Below are 10,195 nucleotides of genomic sequence, written 5' to 3'. Positions count from 1 at the left end.
TAGTTATACTTCCTACATGGTATTATATGATGTACAGTATTACTGATACTTCCAAACCTTCCATTTGGAGATATTAGGAATACATGGGATAAGTCTATTAGAGACAAAAATATCCCTCAAAACATTTTAATTATTTTTTTTATTTTCTTGATTTTATGTTTTATGATTGTGCTAGTAAATATATATATATATATATATATATATATTTGTGCGATTTTCTGATTATTTGTATTTTAAATAATTTATAAAATTGAATATATATTAAATTACAACTTGCAATTTTTATGTGTAAGTGTAGATGGCTTATTCAACTTTACTATTATTTACCGTCTTTTTAATTTTAAAAGTTGATAGTTTATCTTTTTTAAATGGGAAAATGCACAAGTACCCCCTCAACCTATGCCCGAAATCCCAGAGACACACTTATACTATACTAAGGTCCTATTACCCCCCTGAACTTATTTTATAAGTAATTTTCTACCCCTTTTTAGCCTACGTGGCACTAGTTTGAAAAAAAAAGTCAACCATCGTTGGGCCCACAAGATAGTGCCACGTAGGCTAAAAAGGGGTAAAAAATTATTAATAAAATAAGTTCAGGGGGGTAATAGGACCTTAGTATAGTATAAGTGTGTCTCTGAGATTTCGGGCATAGGTTGAGGGGGTATTTGGACATTATCCCTTTTTAAATTGAAAGTTGACATTTTGTAAGTGGTCAATTTACTAAGATGACAATATATATCCTCAAATTATTTAAGTAAAAAAAAGGCAAACATGACAACAAAATTGTTCTTCTCATAGCTAGTTCGAAGACCATAAAAAATAATTTTGTCCGCCAATTATTTACTTTATCTCAATTGCATAATAACTTAAGGGTATAATTGAAAAGAAGTTTCCTATAAAGTTTAATCCAAACACAAGGTGAAGTGGGAAACAATGAACCAAACACTTGGTAAAAATAATCTTTGTTGTACTGATTCATGCATTAATAATCCTTGCATTACTAATCTCAACATTACTAATTCCAACATTATTAATCCCAGCATTATTAATCTTGTACCAAACGACTCTAAAGGTTTTAGGGACATATACAAAGAGTGTTGATTGTCGTCAAATACATATTTAGCTGCCATTAAACTATTATCACTAATTAATTGCTATTAAAGATCATTTTTTGATATAGTAATATCTCCGTTAATTGATGCAAATCCTGAAGATCGGTGACATTAGAATAAGAAATTTCAATTGAAGTTATAAATCTATAATAGTGGACAACTACTTTTGGTATTCAACTTATTTAAGTAATTTAAAATTTATGTTAAGTTATTTTAAACTTTGTTAAATATTTTAAAACTTATTTTAAGTTATTTTTCTATTTTTCAAACGCTTCCTGAAATCGACTTAAAAATTTTTTAATGTAATCAATTTTTAAGCTCAATTCAAACACCTCTAAAAACGGAGAAACACCGCAATGATTGTTGATGTGATGTTATATGGCATGTTTTGCACTGGCGACCGACAACCTAATTCAAAAGTGTAATGACCTTGAATTTATTCAATTAAATATGTTATTCATTTTTTATAAAATAAATTAGATCAAGCTTCTATTTCAAGTTTGAGAAGATTATTCAAACATGTATAATTAGTAAAATTTCTTAGCGAGGAGTATCATTTGAATTTCCTTGCATCAGCCACTCTGACCTATTGGCTCATTCCGCCTAGGGATGACAATAAGGGCGGTGCAGAGCAGGGCAGCGTAATGCTTAAATGGAGCAAGATAGGGCAGGGCGGGTCTGAACTTATATTTTCAGAAATTGAAATGGGGCGGGGCGGGACAGGGCAGGACAGATTCTGTATTGGGCTAAAAGGCCCATTTTGACACCCAAAACAACACTTGAGGGCTATAATCATATTTTGGCTAATGAATAACTTTAGCAATCGAATCCCAAAAAACATATATTGATATTTGATATTTGATATATTCTGTTTCAATCAATGATAAACTATATTGTCTTTATCTTTTTCGTATAGCTTAACATTTGATTTTCTCCTGGAAAACGAAGAAATAGAAAGGATTCAATTGGGTGATCTATTTTTGGAATGAAGATACAACCTCCTGACGTGTCAGATACATTATATCACAAGTGAAAATATGATAATGCTTGATAAATAAAGTATCGTTGTATAGGATTAATAAGCTCCAAGAGATTGCTATTTATGAAAATTTCTTGTGTAAAAGTCGCAATAATAATTGTGTGCTTCAGCAACACCACAGATTTTGTCCCATTATTTAATTGTTATAGTAGCCACTCAAAATTAAAGAAACCAGTTATTAGGGGCGGCATTAGTTCAATGTATTTTGACCTATTCAAATTCAGTTTAACCCGCTCATTTGACACCTCTGGTTAACAACACGAGATTCTAGTTGTCCCAATCTTTAAAAGTATCGACAAACTAAACCTTATTTCCTTGACTATGTCCAAGTTCACAAAACATAGACATGAACTTCATCAAATGAATAATAATTCAAGAACAAGGGAAAGATTCATCAAAAGAATAAAACGAATACCAGGCAAGAAGAACAAAGCTTCCAAGATCTTCACAATTCTTGGCACTATCTTCATCTACAAGCTAAATCCATTATAACAACACAACTATACCACAATTAAGCAAGTTGAGGTTCGCTACATAATTTCACTATGTCTATGTTGATGTCAATCCAATTAAGCATGTCCACTAGCCAAATCCTATATTTTAAATAATAAATAACTGAAAAAATCCAAAACACAACTTAGGCTGCCAACTTGAAGCAGAGCAGGGAAATATTGCAAAATTGATCTCAGCAATGATGAGACCGATACTGGAAAGAATCCCAAAAGACGGAGTAGAAACCTAATATAATGTACCCGAGACCTTCTGAAGCTAGCAGTTCACTGGCTTGCCATTGTGTGCACATTTCCCTCCTAGAGAGAATACAAACCGAAGATCAACGTAAAGAAAGGATAGGAAGATCTGAAAGCACAGCTGAAACATTAGTACTCATTAAGAAAGTAAACTCAAATTAATACTTTTTTTTCTTTTTGCTATCGGTCCAATGCCTAGTATCAACCGTTACTTGAGCAAAACAAGTAAAATATAGAACCTTGAGACATTGGCTATTATAGCAGTGGATCTTTGTTCTTATAATGTTATTTAAGCCGAGGGTCTCTCGGAAACAACCTCTCTACCTCCATGAGCTAGGGGTAAGGTGTACGTGCACTCTAGCCTCTCTAGACAAAATACCGTGGGATTACACTGGGTAATGTTGTTGACTTTGTTACCTATAATGTACCATGTATATTCTAGTTTTCACAGATTAGGAAGTTTTTTTGCATGACAATTTATAAGGAATTTTAACTGACCTACAAAGAAATCTTCACGGGTTCATCATTTCCTTTAACGAGCCAATGAAACTCAAAGTCTATAGGAATCAGCCTAATCTACGTCTGATATGATTGAGCAGGATGAGATCCTATTTTCATGTTAGAGTTCTTGTAAACTAAGAGAGTGAGTTCAGGTATAGATAGTTAATATTGACTGATTTTCAGAATAATATGCCAAAAAACAGGAAATTCAAATGAATGTGAATTTTACCTGTTCTCTTTTTCTTATTCCCATGAGAAGTGTTGGCTGTAGGAGTACCAAAGCCCAATGCACATCCAGGAACCTCCTTAAGTCCCTGACTACTCGAACACTGAAGAGTCTCAAATCCACAACTATCAAGGCCTTGTCCATTTGACTCCTCCGAGTTCGGTTGGAGGCAATAAACCTGATCATCACATTGTAGGTTGCAAGGGTTCATAACATAAGTTCCACGAAGGTTCTGATATACATCTGCACCCTCCATTGGCTTGTGATACGGAAATGATCCAATTTCACCTGCAATCCTTCCTCGGATGTCCACGAGCAAGCACTTGAGCCTGGAAACCTCAGCTTCCAAGACAGCTTGACCCTGCAGCCTGTTCAACAATTGCTGATTTATATCCCTTAGCCTGACTACCTCTTCCTCTAATGATGCAACCCAAGCCTTTTTCTTCTCACAGTACTTGCGAACTGCTTCCTTATTACTCAAGGGGCGTTTCTTTCCTACTTTTGCTGCTGTCGACTCTGCAGTAGTATCATCACGTGGGGGCGTAACAACCTTGGTGTGAACATGGTAACAAGTGTGTGTGTGTGAGTTATGAGGACCAGGTGGATTGCAAGTGTGGGCATGAATACAAGCATGCACGTCAGTGAGAATTTCATTGAAACGCTTGTTCATGGGGCTCGATTCTGGAATTTCACCAAAAGTAGAACTTGACAACACTTCTTGGCTAGAGAATTCTAGCTCCATGTCGTCCATTGTAGAAATCGAGCCTGCAGGTAAACAACAAGCATTTAATAAACTACTATTGAGATGGTACTTGGCAATCTAGTCTATAAGAGATTAATAAGTCAGATAAACGAATTGCAAGAACAACAACAACATATCATTCCACAGGTGGGGTCTGAGGAGGATAGGATGTATGCAGACTTTATAGCTGACTCGCAGAGGTAGAAAGTTTGTTTTAGATAGACCTTCGACTTCTAGAATTGGAAACATTAACAACAAAAGATTAGGATAAATATCCTTTACTAGCAAAATTGAGTTTTTCATAACCAAAAATCTAACAAATATTTTTACTAAGTTCAAGTTCAGACAGCTTAAACTACACTGCTTCCCTCCAGTACGAAGGAGGATCCATCCTTAGCAATAGCATGCTGTTTCCACTGCTTTTGGCTCAATAATTTTCCAAAATAATAGCAATCAATTTTGTTATTACTTCGGATTTAATTGAATATCATTCAGGCATATCTGCTCAATTTCACTTACTTCAATGACGTATCTGATCTATCTTTGCTTCAACTTGAATTAAGAATAATTCTCGTTACGAATTAAGTTGACAAAACAGAGTCTCCCCCCTCGCATCAACAACAATCCCACACCGTATAAGCTATATGTGCACTAAGTTTCCGCTATGTGTATGCAAAGCACTAGTAGAAGTAAATACAGAATTTTCTACAGATAAGGAAAAAAATGAAATGGGAAGAGCTAAATTTATCAGAAAAAGTGAAAACAGAGTAAACTTAAACATACTTACAATGGAGGACTTGTGCTTGGGAGAAATCGTACTGACAGATTTTTTAGGGTGAGAAAAAAGGGGATGGTTCGTCAACTTCAATGGCGGAAAAAGAGTATATCAGAGATTACAAAAATCACACAGGACAGGGCAGGAGTCGGTACTTACTATGTTTATGGAGTCCCAATTGATACTATGAAAAATTAAGGAAATTGATATTCTGTTTTTTTTTTATAAAAAAAAGAAATTAAATATCAAAATATGTTATTTCTTTGATTGAATAAAAAAAAAAAGTGAGTCATATTATATTAGATGGAGTAATTTTTTAACGTCATGTGCCATATTACTCAGGTGTGAGAGGGTAATTAAGACTTCTCATAATTAACGTGTGGATTTATTAAAGGAAAAATTACATGACAATGACAAATTCCAAAAGTATATTATGTAATATAGCTATAGTTTTAATTATTTTTAATATGTGGTTATAGCTTCGTGAAATTTTGTTATTTAGTTTCCTGATTGTATAAATCTAGAATTTGTATAATTCAGTTCTTGATTGTATAAATTCAGAATTTGTATAATTCGATTTCTAATTATCTATATTCAAAATTTCTACATGCCTACCACCCTAGCTATTTGTATATAATTTACAAAAAGTTCATAATAAATTACTCTGTTTATATATTGGCAAGTGAAATATAAAAACAAAGTTTTGAAAAAAATCTTACTATAAATATAGAATTTATATATACTTACTCTGTGGTTATAATTCGCAATCAAACAAGCAAGCTATACAAACTTCATCATCCATTGTATATGCTTACCCTGTTTGTATATTTGCAAGCAAAATATACAAACCGCGACCTCTATTTAAATATACTTACCATGTTTGTATATTTGCAAGCGAAATATTCAAACGGGTAAGCAAAATATACAAACTGCAACCTCCATAGTAAACAGAAGTATAGCTATGGAGCGCAATTATCGAAACTATAGTTATAGAGCCTTATCATGTCTATTATCTTTGTTAAGTCTGAAATTTTAAATGACCTAGTTTAACTTAAACAAAATTTTAAAAAATAAATAAGACTTTTCAATCTTGTAAGTTGCTACCGCACCTATCACTTTCATCATTAATATTATTATTCAGTATTATCACAATTACTATCAACCATTGTTGTCAATCTCTATTATCAATCACCTTTACTATCACAAAGAATACATCGCCAACCACCATACAATTTTCAGCCATCACCATTAACACCGCCAACTACTAGTAACAACCAACTTCACCATCACGGTCACCAACCGTCATCATCACGTCTGTCATTACAATACCATCCATCAACAATCATCACCACCATTACTAGTCACTAGCGCCAACTATTACCATTATCACCACTACAAATCACCTTCACATAATTAGTGAACATAAATATTTTATTTATTAAATTTATATTTTCTTATTTGAATATGTTTATCATGTTTACAAATAAATAAATTATTCATTTTCAAATGTTAAAAAAGAAATAGTTTTAATCATTTAGAGTTGATATTTAATAACTATATTTTACTCATTTACATCCAAATATTTTAACCTTAATAAAATAAACGAGGTTATAATCAACTAATCCAAACACTCTTTATAGCAGAAAAACTACATTTATTTCTAACTCAAAGTAGGTTATTCTTTTTCAAACACCTTTCTTTTTGTATTTAAAATGCACTTCGAAACTAGGTCAAACATTGTTACTAAGCCCTGTTGTGACGAAAAGATGAATCCGAAAATCTAACAATAAAGAACACCAAGTTTAACATGGAAAAACCCTTCAAACCGAAGGTAAACACCACGGGATCGACAAGATCCGAATTGCTTCACTATAACAATAAGAGGGTTACAAATATTCTTCTAATGGCTACACAACAAGTGCCAAAAGAGAACAAACAATAGCTACACCAACAAAAGATAAATAGAAAGAAACACCACCCAAACCCAGCTTCTGTTCGGGACCTAAAACAGGATCTTGCTGACTTCCGAATCCGATCTCCACCGTTCAAATCAACCACCAAGATGTCAGGAACACTCAGTCCAAATTTCAGCCCGATCCAACGGTTAGTTAATCGAGAAACACGATCTGAACGTGACTGGTCGGAGAAAAGACTGCAGCAAAAGAACCCTTTTCTTTCTCTCTTTTTCTCTTGTTGAAAGCTCTCTCAAAAACCTCTCTTATGTTCTAATGTCTCTCAAAGACAATACCAATGAGCAATTAATTATTCTCTCAAAACCATCCTCTATTTATAGAGTTGTGCTTTTCCTTATAAAGCCAAAACCAACTACAAATAGGATTACTATTCCAATCCTTCTCCTAATAGAATTGAAAACCAAATAAAGAGAATAATTCCAATCCTTTTCCAAGTAGGATTAGGCCATGGGCCTTTGGCTGGAACATGGGCAATAGCCCAACAAGCCCAACATACTAAGAGCCTATATGAATTGAATTATTTTTAGTGTTTCTAAATCAAAATGCAATAGCTTTTACATATTTTTCGAGTATTTGTGTAGGTTAAAATTAAGCTAAAACGATAAAAATAAGCCAAAAGTTATAGATAAAATTTTAACTCCCATCTTGAGGCATTAAGTTTTGGAACACTTGCATAAGCCTTTCTCCCAATAAAGAAACCAGAAACTATTCAATATATACATGAAACATACATTACAACTTCTTAATTATTCAACACAATGACAATAGCACATCCAAACTCTTGCAAAATCTAAATTAGTATGTTGAATGGCTTACAACAGATACCAGAACAGTAATAATCATCTTACAAATGTTACAGAGATCATATAGATTTAACTCAGGAAGAGACAACGAGAGCACTTTTGAACCCAGACCAAGTCTCGATCTCGAGCCAGGGTGACACTTTTCTAGTGTACTTGGTCAGGACTGCCAATCAGTAAACAAATTTGCTGCACTACTTGAAGTAGGAAGTACCCTGACAATAGTCTTTATCTCCTTTGCATAGCCACTCTTCTAGAGAAATCACAAAATAGAGCAGGCTTTCTGGGTGGTTGTAGAACCACCCTAATAGCCGCATCAAAAACAGCCTTCACATTCTGCAGTTTTCTTTTGCAAAACAAGTATGAAACGAGGTGACTTATAGCTTGACCATGTAATCTTTATTTTAATTGGAAATTACCTGCTGCATTTTTGCACTACATTTCAATGTAAGCTGCAGCACCAATAGACTTTTTGAGCTCTTCACCGTTTACAAGTATGGAGGAAATCATATACAGACAGAAGACTAGCCCCCTCAAACCTAATAAATCTGGTCTAAGAAAATTCACTACTACTGCTGAAATATGTTAGAAGTTGATATACCTGAGCCATGCTAATAGGTACGGCACCAGGATGGTCTAAAAAGAATTGCTTGTCCTCTCGAAGATCTAGTGGAAGCATAATTAACGCCAAAACAGAAGCACGAGAAATCACAAGAGAAGACAGTAATAGAATAGAACTAGCCCACAAGAAGAAACAAAGTGGAGTTAAACAGAAGGAAAACATGATCAACATGTAAGCCAGAAACACGTTAAGACAGAAAGAGACCAGACATAATATTATTTAGCACAAAGTAGACAGCAGAAAACCATTAAGCTCATTACATGTTTTATTTCAAAATCCACATAGAATATATTGCAGAACTTTGTTGAAATAGTTTATGTACTTCCTCATCAACCCTAGATATTCTTGAATTTAAGTGATGAGATAAAGTTTAAGCCCATTAAGTACTTGTTTTCAAAGTCTGGAGAACAAGTGTTTCAGAATAGTTTATGAACTATGTAGAGCTAATGTACACACCTAAGTTGCTCGGACTCGGGTGCGGTATCCGAGACGGATGCGAATCCGAGAGTCGGATTCGGCGAAATCCAAATTTTAAGATTCGTGGGTGCGAATCCGAGTATGGATACGGGTGCGGGGATACGGCTAAAAATTTCAATATTATAAAAATATAGTTATGAAGATATTCTAAATTTGAGAGATATATTGTGATAAACTTACATGTATTTTGTAGAATTCTATCTTTCGTTTTTCAAGATGAGATTACTCTTCTATTCTTCCTACAAAGACACAACAAAATAGAAACTAAACATTAAAAGCATTTACAAATCACAACAGAATAAATATAACTAAAAGAATCAATAAAAATTGGAAAGAAGAACTAACCTTAGAACGTGGATAGTAATAACTCTTGAAAGTTGAAACAAAGTGAAAGAAAACACTAAAATTATTAAAATTCAAGAGATAGACAAAGATATTTATCCACAATTTAGATATTCATAATTACTAATCAATATTCAATACACCAAGTAAAAGTGTAAAACATACTATTGAACAAAAAACAAGAGATTGTCTCAACATAATTCATAACTTAAAATTAACATAACAACAAAATATTGTCAATTATCAAGTTATTTAATTAAGTTAGCTATCTCTTCCACATCTTCTTCCAAATCTTCAAACTCTTCCTCAAATATCACACCTTCAATTTGAGGGTCATCTATTGAAAGCTCGGTTAGATCATTAGTTGTCTCATCAATATCAAACCGATCTCCACCTAAAATAAATTTAAAAGAATAAATATGTTAGAAGATCTTGTATAAAAAGAAAAGAACACCATTTAAACTAAATAATTGAAGAAAATATAGACATACCAACATCCCAATATTTGCTTGGCCCATTTATATATTTCTCTTTCTTGCGAGACAACAATCGGAGATTATAATGTACAAACACTAAATCTTCGGCTCTTGAAGTTGCTAACTTATTTCTCTTGATATTGTGAATCAAAGAATATGTACTCCAATTTCTTTCACAACAAGAGGAAGAAGCCGGTTGAGTAAGCAACTTGTAAGCTAATTGTTGCAAAAGTGGAGCCGAGACCCCGTGATTTGCCCACCAAGAAAGAGAATCTTCATACATCATAGCGTCAATCACATGAGGCTCACTAAAATAGCCATTTCCGCTACAAAAGGATCCATACTCCAATGAGGCTTGTTT

The 10,195-nt window shown here is 33.5% G+C and overlaps 2 protein-coding genes across 4 annotated transcripts; both read right to left on the bottom strand.

Annotated features, from left to right (window-relative positions):
• Positions 1–2,492: 2,492 nt before the first annotated feature.
• On the bottom strand, positions 2,493–5,384 carry LOC107001964 (basic leucine zipper 23-like). Of its 3 annotated transcripts, none has more exons than XM_027912287.1 (3): positions 5,153–5,384; positions 3,631–4,392; positions 2,493–2,960 (listed from the first exon to the last, which is right to left on the bottom strand). In XM_027912287.1, exons 2-3 carry the CDS (start codon positions 4,376–4,378, stop codon positions 2,920–2,922), a joined length of 789 nt encoding a protein of 262 aa, XP_027768088.1. In that variant the 5' UTR covers positions 4,379–4,392; positions 5,153–5,384; the 3' UTR covers positions 2,493–2,919. The 3 variants fall into 3 exon arrangements, with proteins under 3 accessions (XP_027768088.1, XP_015055396.1, XP_027768089.1); XM_015199910.2 differs by having other exon boundaries at positions 5,157–5,382; XM_027912288.1 differs by lacking the exon at positions 5,153–5,384 and adding an exon at positions 4,889–5,095.
• A 4,083-nt stretch (positions 5,385–9,467) lies between these two features.
• On the bottom strand, positions 9,468–10,189 carry LOC114074468. The gene is made up of 2 exons (XM_027912545.1): positions 9,850–10,189; positions 9,468–9,752 (listed from the first exon to the last, which is right to left on the bottom strand). The coding sequence occupies exons 1-2, from the start codon at positions 10,118–10,120 to the stop codon at positions 9,607–9,609; spliced, it is 417 nt and encodes a 138-aa protein (XP_027768346.1). The 5' UTR covers positions 10,121–10,189; the 3' UTR covers positions 9,468–9,606.
• Positions 10,190–10,195: the final 6 nt, after the last annotated feature.

The sequence above is a fragment of the Solanum pennellii genome, chromosome 10, assembly GCF_001406875.1.
Source record: "Solanum pennellii chromosome 10, SPENNV200".
In the NCBI taxonomy this organism is placed as follows: Eukaryota; Viridiplantae; Streptophyta; class Magnoliopsida; order Solanales; family Solanaceae; genus Solanum; species Solanum pennellii.
Note: the sequence above shows the minus strand (reverse complement) of the source record. Positions and strands in the feature narration are given on the sequence as shown.

Coding starts and splice junctions, on each gene's coding strand:
- LOC107001964 (XM_027912287.1), bottom strand. CDS start 4,378: ATGGACGACATGGAGCTAGAATTCTCTAGCCAAGAAGTGTTGTCAAGT. Junction 2,961..3,630: donor GAATAAGAAAAAGAGAACAG/GTAAAATTCACA, acceptor TATTCTCTCTAG/GAGGGAAATGTGCACACAAT.
- LOC114074468 (XM_027912545.1), bottom strand. CDS start 10,120: ATGATGTATGAAGATTCTCTTTCTTGGTGGGCAAATCACGGGGTCTCG. Junction 9,753..9,849: donor AAGCAAATATTGGGATGTTG/GTATGTCTATAT, acceptor AATTTATTTTAG/GTGGAGATCGGTTTGATATT.